The 16,234-nt window shown below is 59.3% G+C and overlaps 2 protein-coding genes and 1 long non-coding RNA gene across 8 annotated transcripts in view; 2 read left to right on the top strand and 1 right to left on the bottom strand.

The window, feature by feature from the left end:
- Window positions 1-5,430, top strand: part of MED15 (mediator complex subunit 15) — a 62,713-nt gene extending 57,283 nt beyond the window's left edge. For all 3 annotated transcript variants that reach the window (XM_059895130.1, XM_059895129.1, XM_059895128.1), the window contains 9 exons: window positions 971-1,107; window positions 1,185-1,312; window positions 1,414-1,548; window positions 1,627-1,690; window positions 2,523-2,589; window positions 3,030-3,190; window positions 3,273-3,439; window positions 3,846-3,944; window positions 4,449-5,430. In XM_059895130.1, coding sequence (XP_059751113.1) covers window positions 971-1,107; window positions 1,185-1,312; window positions 1,414-1,548; window positions 1,627-1,690; window positions 2,523-2,589; window positions 3,030-3,190; window positions 3,273-3,439; window positions 3,846-3,944; window positions 4,449-4,585 — 1,095 coding nt within the window. In that variant the 3' untranslated portion in view covers window positions 4,586-5,430. The remainder of the gene's footprint in view (window positions 1-970; window positions 1,108-1,184; window positions 1,313-1,413; window positions 1,549-1,626; window positions 1,691-2,522; window positions 2,590-3,029; window positions 3,191-3,272; window positions 3,440-3,845; window positions 3,945-4,448) is intronic.
- A 729-nt stretch (window positions 5,431-6,159) lies between these two features.
- On the bottom strand, window positions 6,160-10,891 carry CCDC74B (coiled-coil domain containing 74B). 4 transcript variants are annotated; one of them, XM_059895125.1, is made up of 8 exons: window positions 10,558-10,891; window positions 9,910-9,954; window positions 8,874-8,933; window positions 7,827-7,989; window positions 6,818-7,004; window positions 6,665-6,744; window positions 6,515-6,586; window positions 6,160-6,417 (listed from the first exon to the last, which is right to left on the bottom strand). In XM_059895125.1, the coding sequence occupies exons 1-8, from the start codon at window positions 10,808-10,810 to the stop codon at window positions 6,279-6,281; spliced, it is 999 nt and encodes a 332-aa protein (XP_059751108.1). In that variant the 5' UTR covers window positions 10,811-10,891; the 3' UTR covers window positions 6,160-6,278. The 4 variants fall into 4 exon arrangements, 3 of the variants coding, with proteins under 3 accessions (XP_059751108.1, XP_059751109.1, XP_059751110.1); XM_059895126.1 differs by lacking the exon at window positions 8,874-8,933; XR_009497332.1 differs by lacking the exons at window positions 6,160-6,417; window positions 6,515-6,586; window positions 6,665-6,744; window positions 6,818-7,004 and having other exon boundaries at window positions 7,965-7,989; window positions 9,353-9,954.
- Window positions 10,892-14,847: 3,956 nt separating this feature from the next.
- On the top strand, window positions 14,848-16,138 carry LOC132347761 (uncharacterized). The gene is made up of 3 exons (XR_009497293.1): window positions 14,848-15,432; window positions 15,600-15,716; window positions 15,893-16,138. It is a non-coding gene; the product is annotated as an uncharacterized LOC132347761 (long non-coding RNA).
- Window positions 16,139-16,234: the final 96 nt, after the last annotated feature.

Below are 16,234 nucleotides of genomic sequence, written 5' to 3'. Positions count from 1 at the left end.
GTGAAGCTGGCAGGGCCTTTGGGGTGGTCCCCATGTGGCGAGCGGCCGGGCCTTTGTGCACTGTCTGCAGTCTCTGGGCAAGGCTGCTCTGCAGGGCTCATTCCAGGGCCGCTGGGCACAGGGCTGGCGGGCAGCTGTCTCCCCGAGCCGTCCGCACTGCCAGAACTGGCATCTCGTGCCTCTCGGGTGGAAAGTAGTTATTTCCACACACCGTCGATCTTAGTCCTGGGTGTGTGATTTCCTCCCTCCACATTCTCGGACGAATATGGCATTGTCCTAGTGATGAGAGCAGGGTGGGGACCCCGCTGTGTCCGCCCTGACGAGGACTGCAGGGAGCAGGGTGAGCCTGCCATGCAGAGAAGGGAGCGTGACGCCAAGCCGCTCCCCTCTCCCCTCTCCCAGTGGGGTCTGCTGGTCCCACAGGGGCTGCTCGGCTGCCAGACCGCAGAACCCCAGGCCAAGTGTGCTGGCAGGGGTGACAAGGGGAGGCTTTGCTCCCGTCAGGCAGGCACAGGTGGGACACAGAACAAGATGGCGGCGTCCCCACTGCCCTGCAGCTGGGCTTGACCTTGGTGCTGTCAGAGCTGGGGCTGCCTGTGGCCTGAGGGGTCTTGTGGAGGTTTGCGGGACGGTCCTGCCTGTCACAGAGCGCAGCCCTCACTGGCCTCTCGTGCCCACAGGCTCCCACACTCAGGAGGCAGGGACCTGGGGGTGTCCCGTCCCAGCCTAGAAGCCCCCGCCAGGAGCAGAGGGCCACCCAGCCCGGCCCTTCTGCCAGCGTCTTGGTCACTGTGTGCTTGCGTGGGCACCCATGGGTAGGAGCGTGTGCCCGTGTTTGTATTTGAGAGGTGGAGCATCAGAGGAAGACCAGGGTGTGTGGCGAGGCTGCGAGAGAGAAGGGGCTCGTGAGTGGGGAGCGGTGGGGGGGGGGCGTGGGGCGGGTGAGCAGGCTGAGCCCCTCCCCCTCCAGGTCAGCCAGAGCGGCCTCACCATGCTGTCGTCACCGTCGCCGGGCCAGCAGGTGCAGACCCCGCAGTCGATGCCCCCTCCCCCCCAGCCGTCCCCGCAGCCTGGCCCGCCCAGCTCACAGCCCAACTCCAACGTCAGGTAGGCCCGGCCCGTGCCCCTCCCCACTTGGCTTGCAGACCCAGGCTCATGGCCGTGCTCCCTTTTGCTCTGCACAGCTCCGGCCCTGCCCCGTCCCCCAGCAGCTTCCTGCCCAGCCCTTCGCCACAGCCCTCCCAGAGTCCGGTGACGGCGCGCACCCCGCAGAACTTCAGCGTCCCCTCCCCAGGACCTTTGAACACGCCTGGTAAGTCGGACCTGAGGCGGGCACAGTCTGGGGCCCTGCAAGGTGAGGGGCTGACGGCCCTTCGTGGGCTGGGGCCATGCTCACTGGGCCATGTCCCGCAGTGAACCCCAGCTCCGTCATGAGCCCTGCGGGCTCAAGCCAGGCCGAGGAGCAGCAGTACCTGGACAAGCTGAAGCAGCTGTCCAAGTACATCGAGCCCCTGCGACGTATGATCAACAAGATCGACAAGAACGAAGGTGGGGGCCGGGCGGGCGGGCCGGGGGCAGGGCCCGCAGACGTCCAGGCCCTTGTCTGAGTGCCTCCTTCTGCCCCAGACAGAAAAAAGGACCTGAGTAAGATGAAGAGCCTTCTGGACATCCTGACAGACCCCTCCAAGCGGTGAGCTTTGCCCCCAGGCCCATGGGGGGAGGATGGTGCTGCACCCACACCTCACAGAGGGTCCCCGGCTGCTTGGCTGGCCTACCCTGTGGCCCTCACAGCCCTGCCTTACTGGGCTGCTGGCCTTGACGGGCTTCAGTCTGACCTGCAGCCCTGCCCCTGACATGCTGGTGGCCTTGGGCAAGTGACTGTTTCTTAGTTACCCCGTCTGCAAAAGGGGCAGCTGAGCTCGCACGCGCTGGCTGTGGGAGGGAACTGGGACGGCGTCCGAGAAGCACTTGGAAGGCAGAGGACACGCACTCATGTCCTTTCCCTTGCCCACTGGCCGTGGGGCCGCTGAGCACCAGAGCTCAGCCAGCGCCACCTCCTGCGCGTGGACTGGCCTTGGGATTCCTGCCCTCTCCCCAGGCCTTGGCTCAGGCCAGGCTCCCCTTCCGGAACGTCCTCCCTGTTCTGCTCATCTGGGCAGAATGCTGGGCACTGAGGAGTGGGCCTGTTGGCAGTGGACGGCCCTCCAGGCCCTCACTGGGGTCATCGGGACCGGGGGCAGGGGCCTGGCCTCTGTCCTTCCCCTTGATCCATCACATGCGTGCCTTGTTCTGCCAGCCAGGACCAGCAGCTCCTGGGTGCGGGGCCATCTTGCCTTAAACTCTGGGTCTGGGAACAGCGGGTGGGCTGGCTGGGGTTCCTGGGGAGGGTTGTGGTGGCCCAGGCCTCAGGTCTCGCTCCATCCAGAGGAGGCCAGACGGTCAGTGGTTGGGATGAGAACGTGAGAGCTACCAGCTTCCCTGTCCTCCTACGTGGAGGGTCAGCCACATCTTCTCCCCTATAGGTGCCCTCTGAAAACGCTGCAGAAGTGTGAGATCGCCCTGGAGAAACTCAAGAACGACATGGCAGTGGTGCGTGGGGTGCCGTGGCCTGGTGGTATTGGTAGGGTCGCAGGCATCTCTGGGGAGGTCAGGGCTCACCCCACAGTGACTCGGAACCACGAGCTAGAAGGAGCCTGCAGTCAGAGGTGGGCAGGGGACCATGCCGCTCAGTCTGGGGACCCTGCCCAGGAGTCCTCTTCCAGGTCAGGTCTGCAGTGTGGGTGGGGTGCATGGGAGAAATCAGCCTCTGGGTATGGGCCCATGGGTGCTTCTTTCCCCCACAGGTGTGAGGGTTCTCATGCCCAAGGCCAGGCCCAGGGGGAGTAGAGTGTGTCCAGGATCAGCCGTCCTTGTCTGCAGGGGTGGAGGTGGTGGGGGAGCCAGGAGGTCTGGCTGTGAGTGAGGATGAGGACCTGGGGTCTGGAAAGCCTCCCCAAGAGTGGGCTGCTGACCCTGCTGTCCTGTCCCAGCCCACGCCCCCACCGCCCCCGGTGCCGCCAACCAAGCAGCAGTACCTGTGCCAGCCACTCCTGGATGCCGTCCTGGCCAATATCCGCTCACCTGTCTTCAACCATTCCTTGTACCGCACGTTCGTGCCTGCCATGACGGCCATACACGGCCCCCCCATCACGTGCGTACCGCCCAGGGCTCGGCGGGCGGCGGGTCCTGGGCCATGGCCTGGCCAGGGTGGTCAACACGGCTGCCTCCCCCAGGGCCCCGGTGGTGTGCACCCGGAAGCGTAGGTTTGAAGAGGACGAACGGCAGAGCATCCCCAATGTGCTCCAGGGGGAGGTGGCCCGGCTAGACCCCAAGTTCCTGGTGAACTTGGACCCTTCTCACTGCAGTAACAACGGCACCGTCCACCTGATATGCAAGCTGGGTGAGTGCCGGCGGTGGGGCTGGATCAAGAACGAACCCTGACTGGCAGCCCCAGGCTCTGCCACTGCCCAGGACCACCTGCTCATCCCCCAGCCCCGGGCCCTCTCCGGAGCCTGCCTGCTGTCCTCCTTGGTCCCCACACGCTCCTGGCCCAGGACTCACACTGGGGGCTGGGCCTTGAGCCTGCACACTCTCACCTCTCCCCCATGTGCAGGGAAGCCCCCTCTCTCCTGTCCAGCTGCGACTCTGCTCACCTGAGGCCCTGCGGAGACAGGGAAGCCTGGGAGTCAGGGGCCTCGGCTCTGCAGCAGCCTCACCAGAACCTCTGGGGCCTGGAGGGTGCTGTTGGGGAGCAGGGCTATGAGGAGGGGCAAACCGGGTCACAGGTGCAGCCTTGTGTGTTGCAGATGACAAGGACCTCCCCAGCGTGCCACCGCTGGAGCTCAGCGTGCCTGCTGACTACCCTGCCCAGAGCCCGCTGTGGATCGACCGGCAGTGGCAATACGGTGGGTGACTGAGAGGACGGGCCACCAGGCTTTCCTCCACGTGCCCCCGCCCTGCTGAGGCCCCCCTCCTCCCCTTCCTCCTTGGTGGGCAGGAGCAGGTTGCCCCTCAGTCACATGGAAAGAGAAGTGTCTTTGACCCCATGGTGTCCCTGCAGCTCTGGGGCAGCCGTGTTCTGGGGATGAGGGGTGAGCAGGCCCAGCGGCTCCTGTGGGCCTCTTCAAGGCTGACCTGGGGGCACACATGGGAGCTTGGACTCATGGGGACCCATCTGGGTGACAGGCCCAGAGGGAGCCTCGGTGATGGGAGACAGTCCCCCCGAGGCTCAGAGCTGGCATGTAGAGGACCAGGACAAGGGCCCCGAGGCCGTCCCTGAGGCTCCAGACCATTTTGTTCCAGCTCTCCACTGGCACGCGGGAGCTGGCACCCCCGGTCCCCGGGCTGGGTGGGGCGGGCCAGGGTCCTGGCAGAGAGCACAGCGCTCATGGCCCGCCGCTCTGCTGCAGACGCCAACCCCTTCCTGCAGTCGGTGCACCGGTGCATGACTTCACGGCTGCTGCAGCTCCCTGACAAGCACTCGGTCACGGCCCTGCTCAACACCTGGGCCCAGAGCATCCACCAGGCCTGCCTCTCGGCCGCCTAGCCGCCACCGCCGCTGCATCTCCGGCTGCCTGCCCTCCAGGGACCGTGGGGCAGCCGGCAGCCTCGTCAGGGCCCCATGTTGGACATTTCTAGATGCTGGCTTCCTTAGAGAGCTTGGGCTTAGGTTAGCTTTCCTGCTTTTATCTTCTGCCTTGGGGACCCGCCAAACATTTCCCACACTTGGACAGGACTGGGACAGGTGGCTGGCTGCTTCCTCCAGGAGCCAAGCATGCCCCCGGCCCTGTGCTCCTTGGGCTACTGTCCCCGCAGCCTCTGCAGGGCCTGTGTCCTTCCTCGGGGACTCAGGGTCCCATGTGAGCCTCTTGCGTGTGCGCCAGAAAACCCTTCTACCGTTTCCATAGGGGAACGTGCAGGACATAGGAAACCCTTAAAACATGCAGAATTCCCTGATCACGGTTTTGGGTTCAGATCGTGCCACCGTTGGCATGTGGGGCACGCCACAGGGAAGCTCCAGGATCCAGGGGCGCTGGCTGCAGCTCGAGGGAAGGTCTGTTTGTGGCTGTGGGTCCCCGGCCACCGGCTGGGCCTCATACCTCATGATCCTTCTCATTCTAGCCCTGGGAGTCTGCTCAGCACTGTGGGGGCACCTGGGGAGCAGGGGCGTCTGGGTGGATCTTGTTCCTGGCGCTGTGCCCAGTGGTTAGGCACTTAGGCCCACTCGGGTTAGGATGTTGTCCTCGGGACCCAGCGTCTTAAGAACGCTTCAAACAGATGAGGGCTTCTGACGGGGCGCCAGCCGGCCCTCTGGCGATGAGAGGTTCCCCCCTTTTGTATGTGCATTACCGTGTCTTCTGTGGTTCTTATAATAAATTTATTATTCCTGTGTTTGTCATGAATTTGTCACTGTGTCCCCCCTCTCTGCAAGTCAGGGGCCCTCCGTCCAGTGAGGGGCACTGTCGGGGCTGAGCCAGGTCCCCCACCTCGGGGATGGCCACCGATGCCCAGACGTGCCTGTCCTGGTTCACCCCCAGGTTCCCTGCTCCCCAAAGCGGAAGCGGCAGAGATCGGCACTGAGGACATGGCCGGTTGGGCCAGGAGGACTGTCCTGCCAGGCAAGGGTCTGCGCTGAAGCTGCTGTTCTGGCGATTGAGGGGGTGGTGTGAGGCCATTGCAGGGTGGGGCCCAGTGTACAGGAGAGGACCTTCTCCCGTGGCCGTGGCTCTAGCCATCCATGGAGGAAGGCAGGCTGGGTGGGGCTGCTCACTAGCTGTGTTCGTCAGTGGACACAGGACAGTGTCTTGCCCACGTGCCAGGAAGGCAGCCCCCTGCACTCCAGGAAGAGTGTGCAGGCTGTCCCAGAGCTTGTTTTCTTCCAGGGCAGCCGCAAGGCCCTAGCAAGCAGGGTGACTGCCCAGCAGGCCCCGCCCATGGCAGGGAGCAGAGCTAGGGGCGCTCAGGGCAGCAGTGCCTGATGGCCAGTGAGGAACAAGACTCACAACAGGGAGAAACGAGCTTTATTTCCAGTCTTCGACAGGTAGGCTCATGCTTATTTCATAACGCACACGTGTGTGTAAGTGCAGAAATACCGAGCAAAGAAATAAACAGTTCCTCAGCCCTGAGACCACGTACTTTATTTGCTGTGGGTTTGGCTGGTCTGGAAGTTAGGCTGGCGTAAATGTACTAGGATTCTTTGGAAGTGCTACCTAGAGGGTGAGCGGTCGTGGGCCTGGCACTCAGAGCACCGAGTAGTGCAGCCGCCGGCTCTGCACTGCCTGCAGCCGTCTCTGCCGCTCGGCGAAGTTGCTCTTGAGGCTCTGCTTCAGTGCGGGCAGGACGGCGCACTCCGCCACGGGCGCCCGGCTCAGGATCAGGCTGGGGGGTGGGGGTGGGGGGTCACTGCGGACGCCCTCCCCGGCCCTGTGGTCCCTGGGCTCAGAGGCTGCCCACCTCCCGTGCCAGTAAGACTCACCATTTCTTAGAGACGCCCTTGGTGGCGACCTTGGGGAGCTGCGTGGCCCCCGGGTGCAGAGCCTCCTGGTCCCTGGGGAGGGGCGAGTCAGCCGTGAGCCCCAGACAAGCAGGCCCCGTTGTGACCCAGTGGGCCGCGTGGGGCACTTACTTGGGAGAACCGGGCCCGGCCTCCTCGGGGGCAGCCCTGGGTCTCTGGCTCCCTTCTAGGAGGGACTTGAGGTGCTGCAGCTGGAAGGCAGGGAGAAGAGGCACGGTGGGTGGGGCTGCGGGGGCCCCGGGGCGCCCCTCAGCCGAGCCTCACCTCTTGGGCCTGCAGGAGGTTGGCATTCCACAGCTGGCGGATGACCACTTCGCACTGCTGGAGTGTGGCGGGCTTACACAGGTGCGGGGGCAGCCTCATCGAGGGGGGCGCCCCTGGCACCTGCTTGCCCTTGTGCAGGCTGCTGGCCACCGAGGTGGCTGCTGGATTAGAGCTCTCCACTTTGTCTCTGAAACAGCCATTAGAGCAGACCGGAGGCAGCCTGCCGGAGGTGATCTCTCACACCCCCTCTCGGGGCAGCACCTGCTCCAGCGTGAGGAAGAGAATTGTCTCCAAGGCCTCCTGGGGGCCTGGCTCCCTTCCGCCTACCAGGGTGCTCCAGGCACCAGGTGGCGGGGGTGGGTCTCTGGGGCCAGCCATGACCCGGGCCCGTCACTTCCTCCCCCCTCAAGGTACACTGGAGAGTCAGATGTGGTTTGAGCTGCCTGGCTGCCCTCGGTCCTGACCACAAACCCAGGGTGCCGGTGGAGGGGGGAGCCTAAAGACTGCAGAGAAGCAGGAGCCTGGCCTGCTGGTGGCACTACCCAGGGGACAACAGGGTCCCCTCTTCGGATGCAAAGTCCAGGCTCACTGCTGCTTCCCAGGAAGTCCCAGGAACTCGGGTGTCACCGGGGACTGGTTCTGCTCTGGTCTGCTGGCCCTGTGCCTTCCAGAGGCCAGCACAGCTCCCAGGGTGGAGCCCAAACCTGACTCGGGGTTCTCTTGGTGAAAAGCAAGCTAATGTGGAGGCCAAGTTACTTTGCTTCTGTGCTTTGAGAGAATGCTTTAGGGGCTGCTGCTGGCCCCTCTTGCGGGCTCAGGTCAGCGCAGGGACCGTGCAGGACCCCCAGGGGAGGGGAGAAGGCAGGGTCCACCAGATGGGCGAGCCTGGCTTTCACGAACTTGCTTCCCTCTGGAGACCTGCCCGTTTGTAAGGGCAAAGCAATTGGCTGTTTCCAGGGTGTGAACCTGCTGAATGCAACCGTGTCCCGTGGGGCTCACGGAGCCTTACTTGGCCAGCCCCTGTGCCCTGAGGGCTTTGTCCACCCTGCTGCTGTGAAGCAGGGCAGCAACCAAGGGCTCCTCCTCCAGGTCCAACTTCTGGGGAACGTCAGCTTTCGAGTCTTGCTTCTTAGAGGAGGTGGGCTGGGGCCTGGCCTTGCCTTGTGAGTTGGCTGCGGGTCAGACCCAGACAGGGCCAGTCACTGGGTGTCGGTCGGCTATATGCACCCAAGGGGCCCCGCCCCTGCATCAGTCTCCTCTTTGTAAAGGGGAGATGGTAATGGCCTCCCTCCGAGGGCCACTGGGAGGCACAGATGCGGGAGTAGGGTGAAGCCTGTGGGTGCCTGAATGTTCTGAAGCAGACGCAGTGGTGGAGGTGGCTCCCCGAGCAGCCGAAGTGGGGAGAGCCCCACACACCCTGTGAGGCAGTCTCCTCACGGGCCTCAGTAAAGGCTGGGGCGGGGGGGTAGCCAGCAGCTGTTTCCTGACTCTGAACCCCATTTCGGGCAAAATGAAATGGAAGGAAAGGTCTGGGCCCAGCCTGCACAGGTCTGCTCTCCCAGGACGAGGCCCCTCACTCAGTAAAGATGCCACAAATCGAGGCTCTGTAGGAGGGCCAGCCCACCCGCGTCCTGTCTGCTCTGAGGGACACAGTGAGCAGCAGTGAAGACCACTCGGGGCTCCTCTGTCACACGCTGTGCCTGACTCATGCCCCACACTGACCATCTTGCCTTGGCAGCCAAGCCTGTCCTGCTTTTGTGGCCTGTCCTCAGGCCTCCTTCCAGCCGACCCACTAACCTGTCCCCTGGCCTCAGCTCCCTCCTGGAGGTTTCAGCTCACAGGGCACCTGGGGACCCTCTTTGGTCCCTCAGCTACCCCTTAACCCCCAAGTCTATGGGGACTGGCAGAGGCGCTCCCCCAAGGTCTGCCCCACAGAGGACCACCGTGGGCTTTCAGCATTCGGCTCAGTGCCCCACTCGCCATTTCAGGCCCGGGGGCCCCGAGGTCTGTACCTGCTCTTCCCCGACCCTGAGCACAGAGGTGCTGGTGTGCTCACCTGACACCACTGTATTCGAGATGGACTTGTTGGACTGAAAGCTGGAACTGGAGATGCTGCCTGTGGGGGCCGCTTGGGATCAGCAGAAGGTGGCAGCAGCAAGGCTCCCATCCCTGCAGGTCCCAGCGCTTCTGCACGGCTGCCGTGGCCGAAGGGCCAGGCCCACCTGTGCCCGCCTCCTGGCTCTGCAGGTCCCAGCCCTCCCCCAAACTCTGGTGAGGCAGCCCCAGACCCCTCCAGTGCCAGAGGGAGCCAGGGCCACGGGGCTGGGGACGGAAGAAGCAGTGGGACCTGAATGGGAGCACGCCCTCTCTCGAGGTCCCATCGGGGACCCCTGACACTACGTGCCCACATCAGCTCGCTGAAGCTGTGCCGCCCCACTGGAGAAGGGCCCCCACCACCCCATCCTCTGTGTATCTTCCAGGAAGAGAGCCCTGGGCACAACCCAGACTGGGGCATTCCAGGCGGGCACCACTCACCACTCAGACCACCTCCCGATGGCAGACCTGGTCCCAAAAGTAAGAGGGGAGGGGAGCCCAAGACTCGACCTGGTCATCCCCAGGCTGGGCTAGGGGACAGGCAAGGTGAGTGGGCCACAGGTGAGGACATGCCCCCGTGGTTGCTGTGGAGATGATAGGGAGGACCCTGGAAGGAGTGTGCCCAGAGCTTCCTGCCCCAAAGCCAAAGGGACCAGGGGTTGGGGCTGGGGCTGTGCCGGGGAAGCCTGGGGCAGCACTCCAAGTGAAAGCGCACCAGGATAGTGAGGCCAGGGCTGGGGAGGGGGGAACCTGGGCACCCCCCCCGCCCCCCAGCTGCTCTGTCCACTGCCCCTGCTGCACAGAACTCACGCTTTGGGGGTCCCCAAGAGTGGCACTTGCTGTGCTTGGGTGCATGAAGTCACCCAGACCATGGCTGGGAGCGGTCTGTCTGTCCAGGCCCCCTCCCCACTGGGATAATTTGCATGGGCATAAGCAGTCTGGGGGGCCTGCTCTTGAGGGCAGTAGCTTCCCATCAGGCACCTGTGGGCCTGTCTTACCTTTCTTCTGCGGCTTCTGATTCATGATTAGCTTGTAGTGGAGATCTGAAAACAAGCACGGGCTCTCCTCGTGGCTACTCTGAGAAAAGAAGCTTCGGTTCCCCTGCCCATTCCTCCCTGCTGAGCCCCGAAAGACCCTGCCCCACGGACCAAGCCTTTGCCTTGGCACCCTCGGGTCGGTGATGCCTCTGGCTGCTCCCTGAGCCAGAGCCCCTGTGTGAGAGCCTCCCCTGGAGCCCATTCCTCCATCGGTGACGTCTACAGAGCAGTCTCTGCCATGCGGGGCCTGGGCTACAGGGGCACAGAGGCGAGTCAGGATGACCCAGGTGTCAGGGATCGTTCTAGGGCCCCGGATCTGGGTGTGCTTAGTTTGTGAAAATTCATTGAGCTATATACGCGTACTTTGGGGGTGTGTTTCACTTCTACAGAAGTTTTTCAAAGGAGGCCGCCTGACCCTGCCTGGAGAGGAGAGGCGGGCCGAGTTACCTTCGGGAGTGGCGCGGCCAGACCCGCCCTACGCAGTTGGCTTTGGTCCTGGGGCGGGGAGCCGAGCCCCGAGTGGCCGAGGTGGGGCTTGCGGCCCTGCGTCCTCCCTCAGCCTGCGTGCGCCGTCTGGGCATGGAAGGCCCGGCCCGCCTCCCGCCTCACCCTTGTTCTCTCGCTTCAGGTGCTCGATCTCCTCGTGAAGCTTGACCAGCGTCTCCGAGTGCTGCTGCTGCAGGAACTGCAGCCTCTTCTCCAGGTCCAGCGCCCGCTTCTGCGCCTCGCTGAGCCCGACCGGCGCGCCGTGCTGCCCGGGGTACGGAGGGACCGCGGGCAGGCGCGGGCGCGACGCGCCCCGGGAGCCCGGGATCCCCGAGCTGGGGGGCCGCAGCCCGGCCGCACACGCTGCCGCGCTCATGTAGCCGCCTCCGCCGCGGATGCACGCCCACTCGGTGGCCCGGCTACCGAGGCTCAGCTCGGCGTCGCCATGGAAACGGGCGCGCTCCCAAGGGGGCTTGCGTGCTACGGGGCGGGGCCTGGGCGGGGCTGATTAGTGGGCGGGGCTTGGGCGCCGGGGCAGGGCGGAGCGCCTGAGGGACGAGGCTTGCGTACCCGGGACTAGGTGTGCGGCGAAGGCGGGGCCTGGGTGCCTGGGGGCGGGGCTACGGCGGGGCGGGGCCTGGGTGATACACCTGACTTAATTGGATGGCATCCTCTGACTTAAACCACAGAGAATCGTGCCCCTTTACTGGTCTTAATATTTAGTTTTGTTCACTGCTTGTGGGTTTTTTTGACTTTTTATAATATTTTTTGATGTGGACCATTTTTAAAGTCTTTGTTGAATTTGTTACAATATTGTCTCTGTTTTATGTTTTTTGGGTTTTTGGCCCCGAGGCATGTGGGCTTTTAGCTCCCCAACCAGGGATTGAACCCGCACCCCCCGCATTGGAAGGCGAAGTCTTAACCGCTAGACTGCCAGGAAAGTCCCGCTGGTTGTGTTTTAATAGTTCACTTTTTGAATAGATGATACGATTACAGGATGATACGACTTTAGATGGTAAGATTTTGATTCAAAAATCAAAAGGTAGAATTTCCACTTCCGATAATCGCAGAACCCTCGTGATTTATGAAATGTGGACAAAATACATGAAACAGATGTCTGAAAGCACTGGAGAAGAGCAAAAAGCAGGCGGAAACTGGAGGAAGGCAGCTCTTGAAAGAGAGCTGTTTTCTCCTGAGGGCTCCTGATCAGCCAGACCCGAACAGGAAGCCACAGCCTTATCGGCTGGAGAGGGCGAAGGATGCGAACTGAGGGGCGCTGGGAAGTTTGGGGCGATAAAACCCCCTTCAAGTATGTGACTGGCTTGAAATGCACATGTAGGGGTAAGATTCCAAAGGTCCCAGGGCAAGACAGAGCTGGAGGCCGAAATGGCCAAACTCCAGGGGAGATTGAGTTCGGAAACTGACAGAGAAGCTTGGTAAACGCCTCAGTTTTCCATTTAAACCCCAAAAGGGCCACAGCTTGGGAATAAAGACTGTGTTCTAGAAATAAGGGATTTGCACTAAGACTAAGGAAAAAAATCAAAATACATTTGCCCTAATAAAACTTAAAGCCCAGCCTCCACAAGTCCATGGCGATCTTCCCATAATTCAGCTGCCTAGAGAACATAATTCAACACTCTTCAGAGAATGATAACAGAACCCAGAGTCTCAATGACACATCATCCGCAAGGTCTGAATTACACTAGTAAGTACCATACATGCAGAGAAACAGACAAATGTGATGGAGTCAAGGACAGAAGTATATCCTCCTTGGTAGAAATGATTCAAACAATGCAGATAAATCCAAGTCCACCCTGCCCCCTGTCACGAGCGAGGCATGGCCACTGCCTGATCCTTCTCTGTGTTTACATACTTACAGGTAGGACTCATTTGTCTGCAGTGGCCTTCAACTGTTTCTGTGTAATGGGATCATGACAGACGTATTGCTTTGCAACTTGGTTTATGTTTTTGTTTTTGTTTTTTTTAAATTAATTTTTGGCTGCTTTGGGTCTTTGGTGCTGCGCTCAAGCTTTCTCTAGTTGTGGCGAGTGGGGGCTACTCTTCGTTGTGGTGCGCGGGATTCTCATTGCAGTGGCTTCTCTTGTTGCGGAGCCCGGGCTCTAGGCGCGGGGCTTCAGTAGTTGTGGCACACAGGCTCAGTAGTTGTGGCTCGCGGGCTCTAGAGTCCAGGCTCAGTAGTCGTGGCACATGGGCTTTGTTGTTCCGCGGCATGTGGGATCTTCCCAGATCAGGGATTGAACCCGTGTCCCCTGCATTGGCAGGCGGATTCTTAACCACTTTGCCACCAGGGAAGTCCCTGGTTTATGTTTTAACAGCAGGTCTTAGAGAACATTCCAGGGAGTTCATGAGTTCCTGCCTTTGTTTTTTATTTTTTATTTTATTTTTTTTAGCATTTTATTTTATTTTTTTTTTGAATTTTACTTTATTTTTTTATACAGCAGATTCTTATTAGTCATCAATTTAATGCACATCAGTGTATACATGTCAGTCCCAATCGCCCAATTCATCGCACCCCCCACCGCCACCCCCCACCGCCACTTTCCCCCCTTGGTGTCCATACGTTTGTTCTCTACATCTGTGTCTCAATTTCTACCTTGCAAACCGGTTCATCTGTACCATTTTTCTAGGTTCCACATATATGCATTAATATACGATATTTGTTTTTCTCTTTCTGACTTACTTCACTCTGTACGACAGTCCCTAGATCCATCCACGTCTCAACAAATGACCCAATTTCGTTCCTTTTTATGGCTGAGTAATATTCCATTGTATATATGTACCACATCTGCTTTATCCATTCATCTGTCGATGGGCATTTAGGTTGCTTCCATGACCTGCCTGCCTTTGTTTTTTATTGCTACACAGTATTCTCTGGGCTCATCCTATTTTTGCTCTCCTGGGCCATCCTAACCCTCCAGGGCAAAGTCAAGGACAGGCTGACTGTTCTGGTGACAGTAAGGGCCAGGTGTGCAGTCCCAGAGGAGGCTCATGCTGCTGCACCAATTGTCAGCACCGTAAGATGAGCTTCAATTAACAGGGAGAAAACGTTTTCACCTACTGACTCTCAGGGGGAATATTTTTAGAATTGGAATTACCTGCTGATTTAAGTAAACAAGTGTCACATGGGAAATGATGACCATCTTTTCAGCCACAGCTGAGGGCTGCGATGTGGCTCCCTCCACTCCTTTGCAGTCACATAAGAGCCTAGAGTTTCTGTGCATTATCTCGTTTCATCCTTGAAATAAATTCGTCAAGGCAAGTGTTATTACATTTCCAATTTATGAACAGGGAAAGCAATGTGCAGAAAAGGGTTTTAAAAAATGTAATATGATGGGAAAACATGTATATTGTTGTACATATTTTAATTTCTCTGAATTTTTGTCACTTGCACTTTTGGTGTCATATCTGAAAAACCATTGAGTACTTCCCAGTTATGAATATTTACTCCTGCGTTTTCTCTTGACAGTTCTAGTTTTAGCCCTTTCTTATATGTCCGTCTATGATCTGAATGTTGGACAGGTCCCTTCAACGCAGTGACCACGTGTTTCCTTATTGATTTTTGTTCAACGTTAGACTGAAGAGCCCCTTTTCCTATCCTAATCCTTTTCTGCTCATGTACAAATTAATTTATCCAATAGTTCATATTTTGATTTCTGAGATGTGAGGAGCTGGATGTGTATATAATAGGTAAAATAAGTTATTTATTGGGCAGCTACTATGTGCTTGCTCAGTGCTGGAGAGAAAAAGTACAATACTTGTCCACAAGGAGCAAACATACACATCGGAGAATCAGTCACAAGTATTTATTTATTCAGCATCTTGAAGTGCCCAGCATCACACAAGTGACAAGAAATATCTCTTTGCTTTTATTTGTGGACCAGTGGGGGTGAGTACAGAGGGGGCCCTTAGTCCAGCCTGGGAGGTGGAGGGAGGGGGGACTGGGGGGGTGCGGAGGTCCCCTGGTGGGGAGGGAGGGGGTGCAGACCCTCAGAGACCACCTGAGAGCCCAGCAGAAGCCCCTGGCCTCCTGGAAGGGGAGGTCAGAGGCCACTTCCGGGTGGTGGGGCCAGCTGAGTCAGCAGCTCCCTCTTGACTGGCTGCCCCAAGCTCGGGTCTTGTTGGAGGAGATTTCAGATACACAAACCCCAAGCTTTCCGGAGTACATTCTGTAGGACACAGACGCTTGGATGTTACTGGATCCCTTGTGGGAAACAGGTCATGAAGGACAGTGAGTCCAGCGTGGGCTGCGGGGCTGGGGGGTGCCGCCAGGAGGCCAGAGCCGGGGGCTCTGAGAGGCAACCGGGTTTGACCCTTTGGCAGCGGTTGGGGTGGTGGCCAGGGGGTGAAAGTCGGGGTGTGGGGGGAGTTGAGGGGGTGGGCAGTTGGCATAAACCACCGGAGGCTTTGGTGAGGGGAGGGGAAACACGGAGAGAACCCCCATCTTCAGCCTGACCTCCGGGAGCCGGGCCAGCAGCCTCTCCTCGGGTGTGTCCCCCCTAGATGTGCCCCATCCCCCAGCACCATCCCTGCAGCTGAGAGCACCCCCCCCCTTTCCACTGCTGCTCTGAAACCAAGGGCCCTGAGGACTGGCATCAACTAGATCCACTCCACCTATGATCTGCCTTCCCCCATCAAGTTCACTTCAATTTTTTAACAACAGCGGCTTTTTTTTTTTTTTTATTTTATTTATTTATTTTTTTGGCTCCGTTGTGTCTTCGTTGCTGTGTGCGGGCTTTCTCTAGTTGCAGCATCGCTTGAATTGTTTTTATGAAAACTTGCGTATCCTCTGAGTGGCACGGAGCCTAAACGGTAAGACGTTTGCCTGAGTTGTTGCTTCAGGAACTTGGTATCAGCTGTGTCCAGTTCTAGCTGAGCTGGTGAGTGGTTAGGACCACCGACCCTCCAACTGAAATCGAGCACTGGGCTCATGTGCCTGCGGGCAGAAAGTCAACCTCTGACGGCAGGCTTTGCAGCAAAGTAAGGATGTTGTTTGCAGGGTGCCGAGCAAGGGAGTTGGGGGGCAGGCCTCAGACCCACTGCAACGTGGCCTCTTAGTGGTTTTTAAAGGGGAAGAATAGAGGGGCTGGGGTTCATCACCTTAATCGTCTGTGACCTGGGGGTCTCTGTCTCTGTAACCTGTACAGGCCATCTTGCCCTGGAAGATGACTCAGAATGGCACGTGAACATGATGCTTATTGGGAAGCTGAGGCTCCAGGCACCTGACCTGCATTGCTCCTTATTGATGAGGCAAACGTGACCATGTAGGTGCAGCCGGGAAGGAAGGGAACCAGAATTTAATTGTAAACTAGTCACGGGACTTAGTTTCCACCTGTGCCGTCAGGCCAGGCACTGCCCCTCAGAACCTGTGTCCCTCACAGAACGGCTGCCTCACCATTTTCTTATTTCCAATCACCTTTTCCCACCTCCTGTGCCTCAGCCTCATCCCGTAAATACCCGTCCTTGGCCCTTGGGTAGGCGGCCTCTTTTCTCTGCTGTGAACCTCGGCGTCTCGGCATCTGGCTCAGTGACACTTCTGCCTCTGCTCCATCCATGCCTTTCTCTACTCTGCAGCTAGAGCCCCGCAAACTAACTCGGGGTCATCGTGAAGGTAGGGTCCCCGTCGCCCTCACCGGCTCAGCTCCCTGGGCGCAAGCCACTGGGCACCATGGGCCCCAAACCACCCTCCCCAAAACCAGGCCCCAGGCCCAACCACTGGCACCCTGGCCCCTCCTTTTTTTTTTGGCTGCATTGAGTCTTCGTTGCTGCGCACGGGCTTTCT

The sequence above is a fragment of the Balaenoptera ricei genome, chromosome 14 (assembly GCF_028023285.1).
Source record: "Balaenoptera ricei isolate mBalRic1 chromosome 14, mBalRic1.hap2, whole genome shotgun sequence".
NCBI lineage: Eukaryota > Metazoa > Chordata > Mammalia > Artiodactyla > Balaenopteridae > Balaenoptera > Balaenoptera ricei.
This window is presented reverse-complemented; position numbering and strand designations above follow the sequence as displayed.